At 36.7% G+C, this 22,030-nt stretch overlaps 1 protein-coding gene across 7 annotated transcripts in view; it reads right to left on the reverse strand.

Annotated features, from left to right (window-relative positions):
• Nucleotides 1–11,943: 11,943 nt before the first annotated feature.
• SLC30A6 (solute carrier family 30 member 6) overlaps nt 11,944–22,030 on the reverse strand; it is a 32,076-nt gene continuing 21,989 nt past the window's right edge. For 5 of the 7 annotated variants that reach the window (XM_073214623.1, XM_073214617.1, XM_073214632.1 and 2 more), the window contains 4 exons: nt 20,932–21,034; nt 20,046–20,120; nt 18,997–19,065; nt 11,944–15,382 (listed from right to left, as the gene is read on the reverse strand). In XM_073214623.1, the coding sequence (XP_073070724.1) occupies nt 14,882–15,382; nt 18,997–19,065; nt 20,046–20,120; nt 20,932–21,034 (748 nt within the window). In that variant the 3' untranslated portion in view covers nt 11,944–14,881. The remainder of the gene's footprint in view (nt 15,383–18,996; nt 19,066–20,045; nt 20,121–20,931; nt 21,035–22,030) is intronic. The other 2 variants (XM_017651023.3, XM_017651022.3) reach the window with 1 other exon arrangement.

Below are 22,030 nucleotides of genomic sequence, written 5' to 3' on the forward strand. Positions count from 1 at the left end.
GCCCTTAATCTGTAGCCATTTCTACAGATGAAATTGCGTGAGTAGGTAAAGAAGAGATCGTGAATAGTTCTGTATTAATTTTTTTAAAGATTAAATTTTTGTCTGCAAATGTAGGGGGAACCATTAAAGGTATTAGAGCAAAGGAGTGACATATCAGATATCCTTGTTAGTATGATTATTTAAAATACCCACAATAGTGAATGTTTTAAGTAGGAGAGTAGAGATTTGTATGAGGCTTTTACAGAAATGTATCTATGTTTTGGAATAGGGATGCAGCATTGGGGATAGGAAAGAGGAAACAAGATATGAGATATATTAACTTTAAGAATCCACAAGACTTAGTGATCAATGGGAAGAGACTGAAGTGAAGAATAGGAAAGAATCTAGGGTGACGTATGCTTCTTGCTTAGATAGTTGGAAGTATTCATGAAGTGAGAAAATAAAGAAAAGGAGTTGGTTTGGTGACGGAAAGTTTTAGACAACATTAGTTTAAGAACATGCAGGTTGAGCTCCCTGGTTTTTTTTTTTTTAAGTATAAATGGTAATTTAGAGTTTATTTCAAGGGGCAAAAACCAAATACAATAAACTGAAAGAGTAGAAAATTTTATTTTCTCTGGTTATTCTTTGTATAGTAACTGCACAGAGTTCTGAACTGGAGGTATAGCACTGTAGTCATCAGTACATGGTTGGAAATTGCATCAATGAGTACAGGTGAGATTGCTCAGGAGGAGCTGTGCTGAATGAGAGAAGTGTGCCAACAATGATACTCTCAGGAACACTAACACAGGGCAATCTAAGGAGGGCTGGCCTTCAAAGGAGATGGGATAAATTGCAATTTAAAATAGGATGATGGTTAAGATACGCAAAATAAAGTTGACATTTGAGTAGACTTGAGGGATATCATCATTTGTAGTGAGCCAATTTAGTTAAATTGGGATTATGATTCCTAGAATTACTTTCCTTGTTTGCCTTCAGCTTAGAATTTCTCAAAATAGCTTGCACAAGATTTGTAGGGTGAAATTGAAGCAGTAGCGTTTGGCACTCCAAGCTGCACTTAGTCAAGCATGGTAATGGACAAATGCTATTGTTCCAGCTTATCCTAACATTCTTTGGTCTGCTTTGAATTCTTCCTCTGAAATACAAGTCCTGTTGACTAACAGGTATAGCTAGCTAGCTGTGGCCCTGCAGAGGTGCCAGCCACCTAGATAAACTGATTTTCCTTGTCAGGCTCACCTTAGCAGCTAAATGTGCTTAGCTTCACAAATCGATTGGTTGGTGCTCTGGTCCTTCTATACCTGCACTCCCTTTTCTATACCTGCACTTCTACAGCCATTATTTTTCAAATAATTTTTCTCTATCCCTCTCTCTCTTCCCCACCACCTTTCTGGGATTTCCATAATATATCTATTGGCCCACTTGATGGTGTCCCACAAGTTCTTTAGACTCTGATCACATTCTTCAAAAAATTTTAAGTCAAACCATTGTAAATTGAGGACCTTCTGTATACATATATCAATTCATTTGGTTGTATGTGTTAAATTTACATAATGTTGTATGTCCATTATATCTCAATAAAGCTGGAAAAAAAATTAACCTACCCTCAGTACATTCCCATTTACTAATCATCCACTAATTCCTATTCATACCAGCTTAGTCTACACATGGGAGTGTTTAATTTACTTAATCCCTCCGTAGGAGTTGACACTGAACGCTCTCTCCCTTTCAAAATGTTCTCTTGACTTCCGTTCCATCTTGGCTACTTTGCAGTCTCCTCTACAATGGCAAATCCTCCACACAGATATTAAATACTCCCAATTTTCCTTGGAGCATGGTCCTAAACTCTCTGCTTTTCTTCCTCCAAGATTACATCCTACCTTAACGCTTTGCCATTTATTTATTATGACTTCCAACATTCTGTTTTAGCGCATCAACAATCTGGGACTACTGGATAAGAATTGCTGCTAGTTTAGGGATCTATTTCACCCGTTCTAACAAAGCCCTTTTTAAACTGGCATCTTTCAATTTAAATGTTTGAGGCTGAACTCTACTATCCAGCCTGTTCTCAAAAAGAGAGCCATCACAACTGAACTCCATTATCCAGTTTGTTCTAAAATAAAAAAAGACCATCACAGAGCCTATTCATGTTCAAGAAACTGGTAATCCTGGGTCCAAACACTCTGCCACATGGATCCTGATATACTTTGATTTTCCAAGTGTTTTTCTTATTCCAATTGTATTTTTTTTAATATATCATCTTATTTTTATTGGGTATGTGCAGTAACATTTTAGGGACTCAGAAAAAATTTCAGTTGTTCAAGTTTTTTTTTCCTGTTTCCTGTTCCCTCATTCTGGGAGTTTTTTGTTTGACTTTTAGTCTCTGTCTTCCCTGTTGGAGGCTGTTCTCAAATTTCGGGTATACCTGTACTGTTCTCTTCACATTTTAGAATGAGGCACAAGGGAGGTGGTGACTTTTTACCTGGCTGACTTTTCTGTGGGTGATGAGGAAAGCAACCGGCTCTTTATTTGTAAGGTCTTTTCTTGGCGGCAGCTCAGTTTCTCCTGACAAGGGTCCTTCAGTCTTCCTCCTGTATAATATGTAAGCCCAGTTGCCAGTGTTCTGGGAACAAAGTGGGATCGGAAGACCCATTGCCTTTGTGTGCTCCCAGTGCAACCTGACTATCACAGCACCTAGCACCCATCTAATTACTTTATAACGTATGTTTTCACACTGTATCGTAAGCCCAGTGACACAAGTACCATGTCTGTATCTTTCCCACATCCCAGGGACCCAGCACAATCTGTGGTACATAGTAGGCACTCAAAAATGTTTGTTGAATAAGTAGAAGGTAAGAGCTCGGTCTCAGGCGAACTGTCTCTGACAATGTTTAGAGGTTTTTTAAAATTAAAGGATCATTGATATACAATCTCAGAGTTTTGTTCAGGATGCAAGAACCCTTACAAGGATTAGAACCCCAACAAGAGCATGTGAGATTCTGCCTGAAGTTTGGATCAAGTCACTTGCATTCTCCCCAGCCCACATACAGCCTACAGCGAAGTGTCAGATTCTTTTTCTCTCAGAGCTAGTCTGCTTCTAGTGACAACAAAACACTGCAGACTAAATGAACAAAATGCAAGCCCTTGGATTATGGGTAATGGTGCTTGTTCTTGGTTCCTGTGTTTGCACACATTTTAATAACTAAACAGTAAGTACTTTTTTGGTATCATTAATCTACAATTACATGGGGAACATTATGTTTACTAAACTCCCCCCTTCACCAAGTACCCCCCACATACCCCATTAGTCACTGTGCATCAGCGTAGTAACATGCTGTAAAATCACTACTTGTCTTCTCCTGTGTTGCACAGCCCTCCCCGTGCCCCCCTCCATATTTATACATGCTAATCATAAGGCTCCCTTTCTTCTCCACACCTCTCCCACCCTTCCCACCCACTCTCCCCAGTCCCTTCCCTTTGGTAACTGTTAGTCCATTCTTGGGTTCTGTGATTCTGCTGCTGTTTTGTTCCTTCATATTTTTCTTTGTTCTTATATTCCACATATGAGTGAAATCATTTGGTACTTGTCTTTCTCCACCTGGCCTATTTCACTGAGCATAATATCCTCCAGCTCCATCCATGTTGTTGCAAATGGTAGGATTTGTTTTCTTCCTATGACTGAATAATATTCCATTGTGTATATGTACCACCTCTTCTTTATCCATTCATCTACTGATGGACACTTAGGTTGCTTCCATTTCTTGGCTATTGTAAATAGTGCTGCGAAAAACATAGGGGTACATCTATCTTTTTCAAACTGGGCTGCTGCATTCTTAGGGTAAACTCCTAGAAGTGGGATTCCTGGGTCAAATGGTATTTCTATTTTTAGTTTTTTGTGGAACCTCCATACTGCTTTCCACAATGGTTGAACTAATTTACATTCCCACCAGCAGTGTAGGAGGGTTCCCCTTTCTCCACAACCTCGCCAACATTTGTTGTTGTTTGTCTTTTGGATGGTGGCGATACTTACTGGTGTGAGGTGGTATCTCATTGTGGTTTTAATTTGCATTTCTCTGATGACTAGTGATGTGGAGCATCTTTTCATGTGTCTGTTGGCCATCTGAATTTCTTCTTCGTAGAAGTGTCTATTCAAGTCCTCTGCCCATTTTTTAATTGGATTGTTCTCTTTTTGTTTGTTGAGGTGTGTGAGCTCCTTATATATTTTGGATGCCAACCCTTTATCAGATCTGTCATTTATGAATATATTCTCCCATACTGTAGGGTCCCTTTTTGTTATATTGATGGTGTCATTTACTGTACAGAAGCTCTTCAGCTTGATATAGTCCCACTTTTTCACTTTTGCTTTTCTTTCCCTTGCCCGGGGAGATATGTTCATGAAGAAGTTGCTCATGTTTATGTCCAAGAGATTTCTGCCTATGTTTTTTTCTAAGAGTTTTATGGTTTCATAACTTACATTCAGGTCTTTGATCCATTTCAAATTTACTTTTGTGTATGGGGTTAGACAATGATCCAATTTCATTCTCTTACATGTAGCTGTCCAGTTTTGCTAACACCAGCTGTTGAAGAGGCTGTCATTTCCCCATTGTACATCCATGGCTCCTTTATCATATATTAATTGACCATATGTGTTTGGGTTAATGTCTGGAGACTATTCTGTTCCACTGGCCTGTAGGTCTGTTCTTGTGCCAGTACCAAATTGTCTTGATTACCATGGCTTCATAGTAGAGCTTGAAGTTGGGGAGTGAGATCCCCCCCCCCACTTTATTCTTCCTTCTCAGGATTGCTTTGGCTATTCGGGGTCTTTGGTGGTTACATATGAATTTTTCAACTATTTGTTCCAGTTCATTGAAGAATGCTGTTGGTAATTTGATAGGGATTGCATTGAATCTGTATATTGCTTTGTGCAAGAAGGCCATTTTGACAATATTAATTCTTCCTACCCAAGAGCATGGGATGAGTTTCCATTTGTTAGTGTTCTCTTTAATTTCCCTTAAGAGTGTCTTGTAGTTTTCAGGGTATAGGTCTTTCACTTCGTTGATTAGGTTTATTCCTAGGTATTTTATTCTTTTAGATGCAATTGTGAATGGAATTGTTTTCCTGATTTCTCTTTCTATTAATTCATCGTGAGTGTATAGGAATGCAACAGAGTTTTGTGGATTAATTTTGTATCCTGCAACATTGCTGAATTAAGATATTAGTTCTAGTAGTTTTGGAGTGGAGCCTTTAGGGTTATTTTATGTACAATATCATGTCATCTGCAAATAGTGGCAGTTTGACTTCTTCTTACCAATCTGGATGCCTTGTATTTCTTTGTTTTGTCTAATTGTCATGGCTAGGACCTCCAGTACTATGTTGACTAACAGTGGGGAGAGTGGGCATCCCTGTCCAGTTTCCGATCTTAGAGGAAAAGGTTTCAGCTTCTCTCTGTTCAGTATGATGTTGGCTGTGGGTTTGTCATATATGGCCTTCATTATGTTGAGGTACTTGCCCTCTATACCCATTTTGTTGAGAGTTTTTATCATGAATGGATGTTGAATTTTGTTGAATGCTTTTTCAGCATCTATGGAGATGATCGTGTGATTTTTGTATTTCTTTTTGTTTATGTGGTGGTTAATGTTGATGGATTTTCAAATGTTGTACCATCCTTGCATCCCAGAGATGAATCCCACTTAGTCATGGTGTATGATCCTCTTGACGTATTTTTTAATTCAGTTTGCTAATATTTAGTTGAATATTTTTGCATCTATATTCATCAGGGGTATTGGTCTGTAATTTTCTTTTTTGGTGGGGTCTTTGCCTGGTTTTGGTATTAGGGTTATGCTGGCTTCATAGAATGAGTCTGGAAGTATTCACTCCTCTTTTATTTTTTGGAAAACTTTAAGGAGAATGGGTAGTATGTCTTCTCTGTATGTCTGATAAAAATCTGCGGTAAATCCTTCTGGCCCGGGAGTTTTGTTCTTGGGTAGTTTTTTGATTACCGCTTCAATTTTGTTGCTGGTAATTGATCTATTTCGATTTTCTGTTTCTTCTTTGGTCAGTCTTGGAAGGTTGTATTTTTATAGGAAGTTGTCCATTTCTTCTAGATTTTCCAGCTCTTTAGCATACAGTTTTTTGTAGTATTCTCTAATAATTCTTTGTATTTCTGCTGGGTCTGTCATGATTTTTCCTTTCTCATTTGTGATTCTGTTGATGTGTGTAGATTCTCTGTTTCTCTTAATAAGTCTGGCTAAGGGCTTATCTATTTTCTTTATTTTCTCAAAGAACCAGCTCTTGGTTTCACAGATTTTTTTCTATTGTTTTATTCCTTGCAATTTTATTTATTTTTCTCTGATCTTTATTATGTCACTCCTGCTGACTTTAGGCCTCATTTGTTCTTTTTTTCTAATTTTGGTAATTGTCTTTAGACTATTCATTTGGGATTGTTCTTCCTTCTTCTAAATGTGCCTGGATTGCTGTATACTTTCCTCTTAAAATTGCTTTCACTCCGTCCCACAGAAGTTGGGGCTTTGTGTTGTTACTGTCATTTGTCTCCATATATTGCTTGATCTCTGTCATTGATCCATTGATTATTTAGGAGCATGTTGTTAAGCCTCTATGTGTTTGTGAGCCTTTTTGTTTTCTTTGTACAATTTATTTCTAGTTTTATACCTTTGTGGTCTGAGAAGTTGGTTGATAGAATTTCAATCTTTTTGAATTTACTAAGGCTCTTTTTGTGGTCTAGTATGTGGTCTATTCTGCAGAATGTTCCATGTGCACTTAAGAAGAATGTGTATCCTGTTGCTTTTGGGTGTAGAGTTCTATAGATGTCTATTAGGTCCATCTGTTCTAGTGTGTTGTTCAGTGCCTCTGTGTCCTTACTTATTTTCTGTCTGGTTGATCTGTCCTTTGGAGTGAGTGATGTGTTGAAGTCTTCTAAAATAAATGCATTGCATTATATTCCCTCCTTTAGTTCTGCTAGTATTTGTTACACATATGTTGGTGCTCCTGTATTGGGTGCATATATATTTATAATGGTTATATCCTCTTGTTGGACTGACCCCTTTATCATTATGTAATGTCCTTCTTTATCTCTTGTTACTTTCTTTGTTTTGAAGTCTATTTTGTCTGATACTAGTACTACAACACCTGCTTTTCTCTCCCTGTTGTTTGCATGAAATGTCTTTTTCCATTCCTTGACTTTTAGTCTGTGCATGTCTTTGGGCTTGAGGTGAGTCTCCTGTAAGCAGCATATAGATGGGTCTTGCTTTTTTATCCATTCTATTACTCTATGTCTTTTGATTGGTGCATTCAGTCCATTTACATTTAGGGTGATTATTGAGAGATACATACTCAGTGCCATTGCAGGCTTTAGGTTCGTGGTTACCAAAGGTTCAAGGTTAGCTTCTTTACGATCTAACCATCTAACTTAACTCACTTATTGAGCTATTATAAACACAGTCTGATGATTCTTTATTTCTCTCTCTTCTTATTCCTCCTCCTCCATTATTTATATGTTAAGTGTTTTATTTTGTGCTCTTTTGTGTTTCCTTTGACTGCTTTTGTGGGTAATTGATTCTATTTTTTGCCTTTAGTTAGTATTTTATTCTTCTGCTTTCTTTGCTGTGGTTTCATTTTTTTCTGGTGACATCTATTTGGCCTTGGGAGTGCTTCCATGTAGAGCAGTCCCTCTAAAATACCCTGCAGTGGTGGTTTTGGGAGGCAAATTCCCTCAGCTTTTGCTTGTCTGGGAATTGTTTAATCCCTCCTTCATATTTAAATGATAATTGTTCTGGATACAGTATTCTTGGTTCAAGGCCCCTCTGTTTCATTGCATGAAATATATCATGCCATTCTCTTCTGGCCTGTAAGGTTTCTGTTGAGAAGTCTGATGATAGCCTGATGCGTTTTCCTTTGTAGGTGACCTTTTTTCTCTCTCTGGCTGCCTTTAATACTCTGTCCTTGTCCTTGACCTTTATTACCATTTTAATTATTATGTGTCTTTGTTTTGTCCTTCTTTGGTCCATTGTGTTGGGAGTTCTATGTTCTTCCAGGGTTTGAGCAACTATTTCCTCCCCCAATTTGGGGAAGTTATCAGCAATTATTTCTTCAAACACATTTTCTATCCCTTTTTTCTCTCTCTTCTTCTTCTGGTACCCCTATAATGTGAATATTGTTCTGTTTGGATTGGTCACAGAGTTCTCTTAATATTCTTTCATTCCTGGAAATCCTTTTATCTCTCTCTGCATCAGCTTCTCTGCTTTCCTGTTCTGATTTCTATTCCATTTATGGCCTCTGTCACCTTGTCCATTCTGCTTTTAAGTCCTTCCAGAGATTGTTTTATTTCTGTATTCTCCCTTCTTAGCTCTTCCATATTTCTCTGTAAGTCCATCAGCATGGTTAGAACCTTTATTTTGAATTCTTTTTCAGGAAGATTGGTTAAGTCTATCTCCCCAGGTTCCCTCTCAGGGGAGCATGTCTGTGTGATTCTGGTCTGGATCAAATTATTCTGCCTTTTCATGGTGATAGAGTTAGTCGTGGGTAGTTGGCGCGTGTGTCAGCTGAGAAAACAAAGCTTATTTCCACTTGCTCCTCACCTTCCTCTCCTGGGATAATGGCGACCCCTAGTGGCTTGTGCTGGGCAGCTGCACACAGACAGGGTCTCTGATTCTTGCCCAGGCAGCTGTGGAGGAAGTTCTGCATGATTGCTGTGGGTGTGGCCAGTCTCAGGCTGCTACTCTGCTATGGCGGGGCTGCACTGGAGGTTGAGCCAGCAGGAGGCTGTTTATCACCGTGAGGGGCCTCAGAGCTTCGCTGCCATCCAGGGGGTTAGGGCACCCAGAGTTCCCCAGGATTCCCAGCTGCTGGGCTGAGTGTGCCAGGATGCTTCCATCCAGCTGTGAGTCTCCTGTCCTTTTAAGACTTTCAAAAAGCACTCTCTTTTCTTTTGTCCCAGGGGCACTGGCTGTGGGAACCCACCCACAGGTTTTACTGCTGTTTCCCTAGTATCCAGCACTTCACGCACTGTGTGTCTACGCCCCAATGTGGATGACTTGGGCTGGTTATTTACCAGTCCTGGGCTCCCTCTCCCTCCCCACTTCGACTCCTCTCCTCCCACTAGGGAGCTGGGTTAGGGGTGGCGCTTGGGTCCCGCTGGTCCGCGGCAGCTTGTATCTTACCCCCTTTGTGAGGCACTGGGTTCTCGCAGATGCAGATGTAGATGTAGCCTGGCTGTTGTCCTGAATGCTGTGGTCTCTCTTTTAAGAATAGTTGTATTTGTTGTATTTTCAAAAATATATATCTTTTTGGGAGATTTCTGCTGCCCTACACACGCTGCCATCTTGGCTCTGCCCCCCTAAACAGTAAGTTCTTTTATTAAATTGAGATCATTCTTAAACATTAGGAGATAACCTGCATAAACAACTCACCCTCTGAGGTTGGAATGGGCTTTATATTCTTCCTCATTAAGTTCCTTTTAGGTGGTAAAATCTGTTGCTAGTCCAGGAAGAAAGAAGTTGCTCTTGGGAAAGAAGACTTACCTAGGACACACTAACTGGCAGAGAGCATTTTGACAGGGGGCATGCCATGCTGGGAAGCACATGGAAAAGAGGCAGAGACAGAAAAGAGACAAACATGTTTATACGAGAGAGCCAGGAGAAAGCTATTTACGAGGAATGAAGAAGGGCTGGCTCCTTATGAGGAGGAAGAGAGGAGAAAGTGAGGCCCTACAATGTTAGGCTGGGCACAGGCTATGCTGGTGTAATGAGACACAACTACATCATGGCTTTACAGAAGACAAAACTTTATTTTCCTCTCCTGTAACTGTCCAAAAGTGAGCAGTCCAGGCAAGTAGGGTGGCTTTGCTCTGTGAAGATTTTCAGGCCCAGAAACCTACTTATTTCTATGCCTTTATTCCTTAGAGTGTTGTCTTTGACTTCATGGTCATGGCTAGGATATTCACCTTACCTTTGCAGGATGTACTTTAGAAAGCTCTACTTGGTAAGGAATGGAAAAAGTTCCTGAAGAGTCTAGGGGACGTCAAAAAAAAAATCTTGAGATACTAAAGGAGGCTCACTTACTCAGTTTTGCAATCAGGAATGTTCCACACCCAAAGAAACAATAGTTAGGTAGTGTTTGCTTCTCCAAGAGAGGAAATGACCTATGATTGCCAAAGTTTTCCAGTTTTGAAAACAGGTACTGAATATTTAATATTATCTCAACCTCAGTTTTTAAGCAATCTTCCATTTCCTAGAAGAGTCAGGAAAAGGGAAAAAATTATAATTCACTTATATTAATTTGCTATACTACTGTGAATTACTATTTATCAGATTCCCTTACACGTTAGTAAAAATACAATTTCTAAATTTAATGAACCATATTCACAATCATAGCCCTATCTACAGAGTATTCTAATTTCTTCCTGAAGCAAAGCACAGATTCAAACATGGCCATTTATCTTTTAAAAATTGTTTTGCTCCCATCCCTATTTCAAAAAGACATACACACCCCTATTTATTACTGCACTATTTGCAATAGCCAAGAAACAGAAGCAACCTAAGTGTCCATCAGTAGATGAATGGATAAATAAGATGTGGTAGATATACACAATGGAATACTATTCAGCCCCAAAAAGAAAAGAAATCCTCCCATTTGCGACAATGTGGATGGACCCAGAGTGAAATAATCCAGGTGGAGAAAGACAAATACCAAATGATTCCACTCAATTGTGGAGCATAAAAACAAAACAAAATGGAAGGAACAAAATAGCAGTAGACTCATAGACACCAAGAAGGGAAGAAGGGACTAGTGATTACCAAGGGAGGAGGGGCTGGAGAGGGTAGGGGGTGAAGGGGATTAAGAGGAACAATAATTTGCAATCACAATATAGGTTGGTCACAGGAACAGTAGTACAGCACAGAGAATACAGTTAATGGTTTTGTAGCTTCATACTATACTGACAGTGACTACACTAGAGGGGGTGAGGATTTAGTAATATGGGTAACTGTTGAACCACTGTTATATATTTAAATCAACATGATTGTATATCAATGATACTTTAATATTAAAAAATTGTTTTGCTTCCAACGAACATACTTCTTTTTTTACCCAGGGACATTTTTTGAAAAGAACCCTCTGAAAAACTTCTAGCACTTGGATTTGGTGGGACACTGAGCAGTGATGGGTGGCTTGCTTTCATGAGTGTATTTGTTAATCTTAAGCATTTAGTGTTTTTTTACTTTAGTACGGAGATTCTTACTTGAAGCAACATTAGTCAGAAATCTTGGCCATTTATCTAGTTTTTTTTTTTTTTCAAGAAGCTAGACTTGTTGGGTGGCAATTTAATGACGGTGTCAGTATTGAAAGTGTTTTTGAACTAGTAACTGCTTAAAGAACAGCCAAAGCCCATAAATGCTCTAGAGACTCCATTACTTTCAGCCTGGTGATTTAGAAATCTCTGCTCATATAGTCCAAGAGTCATGAAAGTATATGGCAATCCATTATACACCTAAAAAGTAACCTCAACAGTTTGCTTAACTCACCCCTTCTAAACTTTTTCTTCTACTAATATCAGGATGTTAGTGGCACCATCATCTCCTTAGCTGCCCTCTTCCTTGGAAATATTTCTTATCATTCAGGGAGAAAGGAGAAGGAAAAGAGGATAATGCCAGGAAAATGAAGCCAAAGAGGAAGAAGTGGGAGAGAATTTAATTTGATATGTACAATAGTTCTGTGTCTCCTCACTCCTACTAGGATTATCAGCTACTTGAAGGGGACTCTTGTTAATCCATGTGTTCCCCTTGGTCTCAAGAATAGCAAGTCACAAAAATTGATACTGTATGTACATTTACTAAGTAGAGTGCCTGGCAAGTACAGATACCCAGCAAGTATTGGCTGAATATGAGGTAATCAAATTACCAACAAATAACTACTGAATAAAGAAACAAGCCAAAATTATTTAAAATCAGAGAGAAAACTTCATGTATGTTCTTTATTCAAACTGTAATTCAAACTATTTGGAATGTAAAAAACATTTTCATATATAAGCAGCAGCAGACCAGATGCCCAAGAATAGCATTCTTTAGTCAAGCAAAAAATTGGTAGTTCATGAGCAGCTAAATCAGAGGCTTGAAATTCAGGTCCTCTCCAGTTGCTGGTACAAGTATGTGTTTCCAACTGTGACATGAGAGATTAAGAAAGAAAAAATGTACCCCATTCTTTTGTACCCTATAGAAACTAAGGGTACTCTGTCCTCATCTTTTCTCCAATACTCCCCAAAATAATCCTTCCCCACAAAGAAAGAAGTCTGAGAAAAATCTATTTAACCTAAAACAGATTTAAGTTAAGGAAAATCTGAAATAAATAAAAACATAAATGGTGCTTGCCTGCGGCTCAGTTTCTATTCTCAGAGCACCTCAAACTTGGCCTGTATGTTGAGGTAGTCGCTGGAAAGAAATTCTGGGCATAATATTCTGTTTAATAAGTGGACATATATTCTGTAGATATAGCCATACCATTTTAAAGCTCATAATTTACAGATCAACTAATTCATTCTGCACACTAACTTTACAGATGATTTGCCCATGGTTGCAAACCTACTTACATAATGGCAACATCATGACTGGAATCCAAGTTCAGTCCAGGGCATATTCCATTACAATACAGTGATTTCTCAACACTCCATGGAGCTTGATCTTAACAATAAATCATAGGCCAAGTATTTAATTCAAACACCCTTCATCTATTTTAAAGTGACTCCATAGTAACATTTACTCATAAGGCTACTGCCAATAGGCCTATGCTGCCCAAGTTTCTTTTTTCATATACAGAAGCTGGCCAGAGCTTGGCAAATAAGACTTCTATATAGTAACGCATGGACCAATGTCACCTGCAGCAATTGGCACTACTGAATTTCAGCACAAACAGTCAATACTTCAAAACCCAAAGGAACCTTCTCAAATAGCGTAGGTGGGTATCAAAGCACCTTTGGTAGGACAACTGCATAGGTGTTGCCTCTGAATGGGAGGTTAAGGAAGTAGGTATTTAACCTTATGCAGAACTATGTTCCATACCTAGACACTTAAAAAAACCTGATGGGGATGGAGAAGATGCACAGGGCAACAGATATACATCTTAGTCATCACTCAGAGCATAGCAGTTCCTCTAATTTCACGCATGATTTGAATACACATTTCAATGAGGTCAATGAAGAAAATAATTAGTCTGTAATAGTGGGTCAATAATAGGTAGAGTAATAGTTGGAGAACATAGGACAAAGGACAAGGAACAGACTGCTTTACATTTTATGAAGTTTCATTTTCCTGAGCAGTCAAGATTGTGTGGGCTCTATTTCTTCAGCAAGCCAGATGGCTGAACAGGATTACAGATGTCAAAACAAAGACCCACTCCTCATCATGTAAAAGTAACTTGGTCACTTTTCAAAGGATGATTACAATTCTGCTTGACAGAGATGACTTCTTGGATGTTTGCTATTCCATTATGAAGATTTGGAAGGGTTGCTCATATTTTAAAAAGGATGTGTTGATTGAAGAAAGTGTTGTAAATTCTACAAAAACAAAAATCTTCTCTAGATAGCTGGCTGATGGTTGGAAAAGTCATAAAAGTCCAGGAGTACTGAAATCCAGAAAAGGTGAATCCACTCTCAAAATCCTTCTTTAAAGCTGTAATTATAAGACTCCTGATAAAATTTTTTAAAAATCTAATAGGTAATTTGTGACTGCTGCTTTTTATACTTTTTGTAAATAATACTGGCCAGGTTGGAAAATTCCTAACATTTGCATATGGAAAATAAGCAAAAAGTAAAATGTTCTATATGATTCTCACATTTAGTCACAGCTAACAATTCACTATTTTTTGGCAAAGCAAAACAAATTAGAAACTGCCTATTGCAGATCTAACAATACTGTATTCTATACTCTAAGATCCATTCCGTTTTGTAAAATCATTCAATTTTACCAATTTCTCACCAAATTAATGTAAACTCAAATTGTACAATTTTGAAAAGATATCAAATTCCATATTATGAATGGAATTCCATGCATTTTGGTAATACATTTGATATATTTTAATAAAATGAAAATTTAAGTCAACCAATGGCAAAAAAGATAATTAAAAGATGACAAAAAAGATAAATTATATAACTTTATGTCAGTGTTTGATTAAATGTAAGAAAACTGGGATTCCTCCATTGCATATCACCAAAGGATTTTGGTATTCATCTAACCAAAATACAATACTTTCAAAACGACAGATTATTTACAAATGAACTGAAAAATTTTTTAATGCGAGAAACTATTAAAAAACTTATAATTTAAAATTTGACTTCTGCGAAATTGTAAATGATGTTCTAAAATTTCTCATGAAAAGATTTTGCTTTTTCTTTTCAGGAGGACCTCAAAGAAAAATGTAGCAATTAAGTCTGGAAAAGCTATAAAACACTTTTATTTTTTGAGTGGACATTTTTTTCTTTTCCCAAAATGTGTATCATTATTCAAGGAGCATGTTTATAAATCTCACTGAAGAAACTACTATATTTTTAATAATGTGACAGATCCACTCCACAAGTGGTTCTCTCATGATGTCATTATCACACTGCAGTCACCCACAAAACGGAAGACTGCAGAATTCAATTTTGAGAAACATGCTTCCTAAAGGAAGCCTATTTAAAGACTATAACATTTAGAAGGTTCTCACTGCCCCAAATACATTTTACAAAAATATAGTTTCATTGGTTTCATGTAATGTGAATAAGTCTATTATTCTCTAACATTTAGAGTAAATGATTGAACAGTCAATGCAAAGTTGGATCAGAAAATAAATTGGAAGTCAAGGAGTCAATATCCCTCATAAAAATTAATTAAATTACAGTACATCATGGTCTTAGCTGTCCAATTCTATTGTTAGTTCCATATCTACTTGGTATATTTGTCAAACCAGTTCTGAATCCTTGGGTTGCTCCAATTCCTGGAACTCCGAGTCCTTGATTGAGCATGCTGCTATAAGATGTGTGTCCATGATTAAGACCCAAACCATAAGGTCTTATTTGTGTGTTTAGAAGAATAACAGGGCTCACATTTTTTCCAGGGGTGTTAAATGAAAATTCTGGAGGTGGATTACTAGGTTTAGCTGGAGTTGATGTGACAGGATTCAAATCATCAGTACCCTTTAAAGGAGGCATTGAGATTATGTGATGATCTGAGAAGTTCAGGATGTTGGCTGCAACAGGCCCAGACAGTAAGGCAGGCCTAACCCAATCATCCTTGAAAATTTGAACAGTCAGAGTAGACACTAGAGTGTATAGCCTGTTGGTCACATGAGCAAGAACCATTTGTTCATTTGCATCTCGTCGAATTCTTACATGCACTGATCCAGCCTAAAAGGGGCAAAATCATAAGAAAGAGGCTGCTTAGATTTACACTACTAAAAATTCCATTAGAAATGAACATTTTACTTATGATTTGGTTTTAACAGTACCTTATATTTTCGTTAGAACAAGAGAAAGCTTAATGTCTTGCTATCTCTTAAATATAACTTCGTAGTGATTATCAATGTAAAGAGTTAATGAAATAATTTATGACTCTTTAAATAAACTGTGACTTAAAAAAAATTTTTTTTTAAAACAAGTCTGTGGAGGACAGGCATGTTATAACACAAGGCAGAATATAAATGAAGTATATGAAAAATGAAGTGCAACAATAGTTTAATAAAAACAAAAAAAAGAAACATGCAATAGAAGGCCAGACAAGGTTATGTATTAATTCAAATTCAGGAAGACTTCAAAAGATGACTTTTGATGGTAGAGTTGATGGTTAAATTAAATTTCAAAAGAAAGAGACAGACATTCTAAACTGAGGGAACAGCAATTAAAATCATGGTATGTCTGGGCAAGAATAAGCAATATTACTAATATATAAAGAAATACAAATATTTCAGGGAGCAGAAAAAGAATGAAAGTGAGGGAAAAGAGAAGGAAGGAGGAAAAGAGGGAACAAAGAAGAAAATACAGAAAGAAGGAAGGTAGGTACATAATAAGGTTAAATAGAGGCTAGCAGAGGGCTCTATAAATCATGATAAAGAGTTTTAACAGCAAAATAAAATAAGTAAAATAAGAAGAATGCAGAAAAATTATAGATATGGATGACTGGTAATTAGATAGGGAACAACTACCAACAGTCCAGGTTAGAAATGAAGAGGGCTGAAATAGGACAAATACAGACAGACCAGAGAGAGAGAGAGAGATTCATGATATTCCATGGGTTACATGTGGATGGACTTGTAACAAACTGGATACAATAGATGAGGGAGATGGACTCATCAAAGATGAGCTTCAGGTTCCAGCCTAGCCTAGGAAACCTCCTAGGTTTCCAGCTGAGGATAGCGGGCACCAGGTATTACAGTGATGGTAAGAAGTACGTTATTAATTTGAAAAGATGCTTACCATATGTTATGTTTTTAAAGTAGACAATGAAATAGTAAGTATAACAATGATCCTATTTTGACTAAAATACAAAGAAAAATATCAAGAATGACAGCACTTATCTCTAGGTAGAATTATTAAAGGATTTTTATTCTTTTTGACTTAGTTATAAATTCTAATTTTTCTAACAATCAGGCATTATTTGTATAATAAAAACTTTAAAATACACAGTATATAAAAATTAAAATATCCTGGAGAAAGACAAGTACCAAATGATTTCACTCATTTGTGAGGGAACAACAAAGCAAAAACTGAAGGAATAAAACAGCAGCATACTCACGGACCCCAAGAAGAGACTAGCAGTTACCAAAGGGAACGGGGATGGAGAGGGTGGGTGGGAAGGGAGGCAGAAGGGAATTAAGGGGCATTATAATTAGCAACATAATGTAGGGGGGGCGCAGGGAAGGCAGTACAGCACAGCGAAGACAAGTAGTGACTCTATAGCATCTTACTATGCTGATGGACAGTAACTGTAATGGGGTATGTTAGGGGGTCTTGATAATAGGGGTGAATGTAGTAACCATAATATTGCTCATGTGCAACCTTCATAAGATTGTATATCAATGGTAACAATAAAAATAAAATAAAATAAAATAATTAATTAATTAAAATAAATTAAAATACCAGCAGACATTCTATGTTGACTTCTAGATATACTCAGATTTTCAAAAAAGAAAAAAAATAACAAAGCGTAAACTGCACAGAAATCAGCCAAATAGTTGGGTTACATGTCTAGAACTATGACTTGGGCAGTAATAAGACAGTTACTGTCAATTATAAGATAGAGAAATACCTATATTGCTTGAATCTGCCTTCTAATTTATTACTTTAAGGTAAGACAACTTATACCTAGAAATGAAGTCATCTTAATTTCTCCCTTTTCTTTGCCACTACCATCTCACAGTTGTCACTATAAAAACTATAAAAGATACTGGGTCCTCTTTCAGTGTGATATGGAAATCAAAGTAATTAAAATAAGTGAAAATCATTTCTGAGTGTGAGCTTAAACACAGCCTCCTATAATTATGGTGTCTGCATTAATCTATGGCTTTTGTGACAAGTATTCTTGGCAGCTCAAGCTTGTTTTACTACTTTCTTAATTAGGCACTACACAGGTGCTGTTGTTAGATGGCCAAGTTCTAAGTAACTGAGATGACTGCATTCTCTGTATTTGTAAGCCACCCTGCTAAATAAATGATTAAGATCAGTACAGTTAAAAGATAATTAAAAGCAAACTACATTACTAGGGTGATATAAACTGGTACAGCCATTTCTGGAAATTGCTATGGCAATTTGCATCAAAAAACATAAAAAATGTGAATACCCTTTGATTCACAGAAAATACTTCTAAAGAGTATCCATGTAAGTGTTCATTACAGCCCTATTTATGTAGGGAAAATGGGAACAACTTGTCCATTGGGGGATGATTAAATAAATTATGACACATTCACATAATGTAAAACTCTGCAGCCATTAAAAATTATTTTAGGATTCTTGGGAGATAGAGCAGTGACAGCATTTTTTTGAAAAACTTAAAATATCTCCATAAAAACAGAGAAAGTCAGTCAGCAAATCCAAAAGCCTGTGGACAGTATCTACAAAAAACTATATAACCCAGCACCCCTAGGAAGCCCCAAATACAAAATATAAGACCTGCAAGGTATCAGCATCTGTGAAGGACGAAGCAAAAGGGGACATGACTGACCTAAAACCCTCAAAATAGCTAAATGGTACTTACTGGAAATCTAGGACAGTGAATTTGAGAAGGCAGCTGGGAAACTGGGAGGGATTTTGTACATTTCAATAGTGGGTAAATACACTGGTCTGCATAAGAAGATATGAAGAGCTCGAGTATTTAAAGCCCAATGGGCTCTCAAAAGTAACCAAGCAAAGCTCCCTCTGTACAAAGCACCACATTAAGAAGAAACAACTGGGAACAGAATCCAAATTTAGCTGCACAGCAGAGACAAAGGTTCAGATACAAATAGGAAAGGAACAGAGCCAAGAGAAAGCAAGAACTTTTACTCTACAAACTCACCAGAAGAGGGATCTTTAGAACCATGTATTTAGACACACTACCCTGTATCATTCCTAATTTTAAAGTTCAAGAAAACTAATTTTACATAAAAAGGAGCAACAGAAAAGGACTGGATCCAAACTCCATACAAAGTTATTATAAAAAAAAAGAGAATACAAAACATATTATAAAAGATCACCAGATTTATAAAACTGATGAGAACTATAAGCTACCTTTTCAAAACAAGAAAAATATAAATTAGAAAACCTCAGAAATGAAAATAGCAATTAGAAATCATTAATAGTTGGAAAGGAAAAAAAAATCCCTCAATTTATCTCAATTAGGTTATCAAATCCATTTATATTTTACTCTATTGAACAGAAGTGGGAATCAAAAGGCTCTATAAAAGTTTTAAAGAAAATACTTTTATCTAGTTTTTAAAAATGTAAACTATGTTGCAAATTATAATGGAAATAATATGTAAGAAACATACCAATGAGCCAAAACCTAGGGTCCAAAAATGCTCATTTCGTACTTCTAAAACTCCATCCAAAGTAGATACCTTATCAAAAACAAAGAAATAAGGTTGTGTGTATTTGACATATCCAACACAGTTCAGTCACATTATGGACTTGCTCTAAGCCTAGAAATACAAGGGTGAATCCTGTATGAAGACACTCATTAGCCAAGAGAAGTTTCAGACTACTTGAGATACCATTTGTTTGTTCAGTACTGAGCCAAGACCTTGTTTTCCCAGTTTCTTGTCTTCCCAATCCTTCTAGAATCAGGTCATTGCCCCTTCACCCACCCTAACCACCTTGTTCAATAGTGTATGGTTATTTCATCACTATGGCATATATTTACATGTAGCACTTGTGTTGTCAGATTTTTTTGTCTTCTATCATTTCTTTCTCTGGATTCCCTTTCAACAAATTTCTGCACAATACAGGGTTTTATCTGGATGTAGGCCAAAAGGAAATTCCAAGTCCAGATATACAGCATACAGCCCATTGGTACAGTGGCTCAGGTTTCACTGGCTGAAACAAGTGGCCAACTCTATTGGTAAAAGTAGCCTTTGTGATACTGACAACCAATACTTTAAAATACTCTCAACATCCAAATGATTCAATCGTCTTATTCCTTCATTAGTTAACAGGTGAAATTTATATAATTCAAAAATTTAAAACTCACAGATCAAGATGTTAAGTGGTGAAATAATTGACATGTAAAAGTGATCTCTCACTTTATCAAAATCCAAGGTTTGAATATAGAATCCTAAAAATCACAGCATTCACACAGCAAATAGGGGTCTTTAGACAATTACCTTCCACACTTATTTCAAGTGAATGTGGCATGCAAACTGAGCAATTGCTCAAATTTTTTTACTTTTGTCACTATGTTGTCTCTTATTGTGCTATTATAAAGAATACAAACTCCCCTAAAATAAAATTCTAGGGAAGATTGAATAGAAGTATTTTTCATAGCACTCTTTCCATTCTCTAATTACAAATTAAAATGATCTTATTTACTATTCCATCTTACCTCTCTGATAAGTTTGTCCAACTGACCAATAACATGGGGTGGTGTTGTCTGCAGAAAAAATAAAGTAAGAATAACCTAGAGAGATCAAAAGATTTTTGCAACAGTGGTCCTGAAACTTAAAGAATTGGCTTTTATACCAGCCTTTGCTTTGTTTGACATGTGCCCTAACATGATTTAAAGATGAGGGGTTACAACTGGCCCCATTGATGCTTTTTATCTCACAAAGAAGTCACTATCTTTAGAATCAAACAAGCCTTAAGAACCAACAAAAAATCTTTAAGCGAGTACCCTTTTGCATAGGGTACAGCAGTATACAACTGTTATTTTATTGTTATTCCTACTTCTGGAGATGGAGCTACTACCACACCTAAGTTTTAGAAAAGGCATTAGGATGAAGAGAGAAGGAAAAGCAGTGCTTACATACACACCCAGCCCCAGGAAACTATTCAATTCACATCTTCCTATTGTTTCACTAGTACTAATTTGTCACTTTTAATTCTAAATTTAAAATTCAACAACAGAAAATAAGAAAACAATCAACCAGATTATATAATAAGCAAAGCACATTTATTAAGGGAAAATGAATATCTAAAAAAAATTTTAAGTAACATTTTTTTCACTTGAAACATTATTAGAGGTAAAAAAATTTAGCTTTTTATTTTGTCTTATAATATGAATACAAGAAGATCTGTGCCTAATTTATGGACGAGTAGAATTTCATCTTGTTCTTACTATACAAATTTCAGAGATTACATTTGACTTCAATCCTAACAAGGCCTCCAGTAGCTAGGTATTTTACAATCTGGTAGGAGAACACATACAATTTTGCAATCTGGTAGAAGAACCTGGCTAATAATAAGCACATGCACTGAAAGAAGTCCCTTACCTGGAGTAACACTTTGCCACTGTACACACTCATGGGATACATAGTGCCAAATGTCATCAGTGCAATGGCTACAGCAGAGGCAGTGTCTACAGCAAAATAGTTACTAAAAGAAAAAAAACAATTCTAAATTTTAAGTGTATGTTGCACTGGACTTCTTACAAGTCAATCTTCCAAACACAAATTATCTAAAGACTGTTTTATCACAACTGGCCACACTGACAACCTGAAAGAAAAAATTTTTTAAAGGAAAACTAAGTTTTTAGAATCCTTTCTTGCCAAAGTTTACTGGAAGATAACTAGTGATTGTTAGTGTGAAGACAGATGAAGAGGAAAAAAAAAGTGAGCATTTCCTCACTATGCATTTCCAAACAATTTGTCAAGTAGACATATTTCATATATATCCATTTGTTGTAACAAAGAAACCCTCAATTAGTAATTTCTGATACAGAGAGACTAATGGACTTCATCAGTGACTCTATCAAATTTCCTGTAAACAATAGCTTTCTAATAATTACTATTAAAATTTTTCAAAATTCCTAAAAAATTTTACAAGGTCAGATTCTCCAAGAATTTGTTATAGCAACGTTGTGATTGAAGTGCAGTATCACCTCAGTAGTTCAAACTATTCTATTAAGAGCACAGACCAAAATGCCAATGGTTACAAGCTGATCATGCAAACTTTTTCCCATGGGCTGGAAATAGAAACATAAATTAAAAGATAGTTCCTGCCTTTGAACAAAGTAGGAAATACACATGTGAAAAACATAATAAAGCACTTTGGGTACAAAGGAGAAGTCCTACAGGATGTCACGGATGCACAAAGGAGTAAATGCCAAGCCTGATAGGGTAGGCACAATTCAGAAAGGCTAAATAAAAAACAGATGACATTTGAGCTAAGCCTTCAAAGATAAGTAAGATGATGGGAGAAAGATATTGCAGTGAAAACATGTGTCACGAAGGGCATGAAAATCCTGGTGCAGCAACAAAACAATAGTTGGGTATAGACAGATGGACCGCTAGTAAGGCTGGTAGGGGCTTTATCATGCTACAATTTTTAATTTTTTCAAATATGCAAAGGGGAGAATTTTGAAAGAGGAAA

The sequence above is a fragment of the Manis javanica genome, chromosome 1, assembly GCF_040802235.1.
Source record: "Manis javanica isolate MJ-LG chromosome 1, MJ_LKY, whole genome shotgun sequence".
Taxonomy (NCBI): domain Eukaryota; kingdom Metazoa; phylum Chordata; class Mammalia; order Pholidota; family Manidae; genus Manis; species Manis javanica.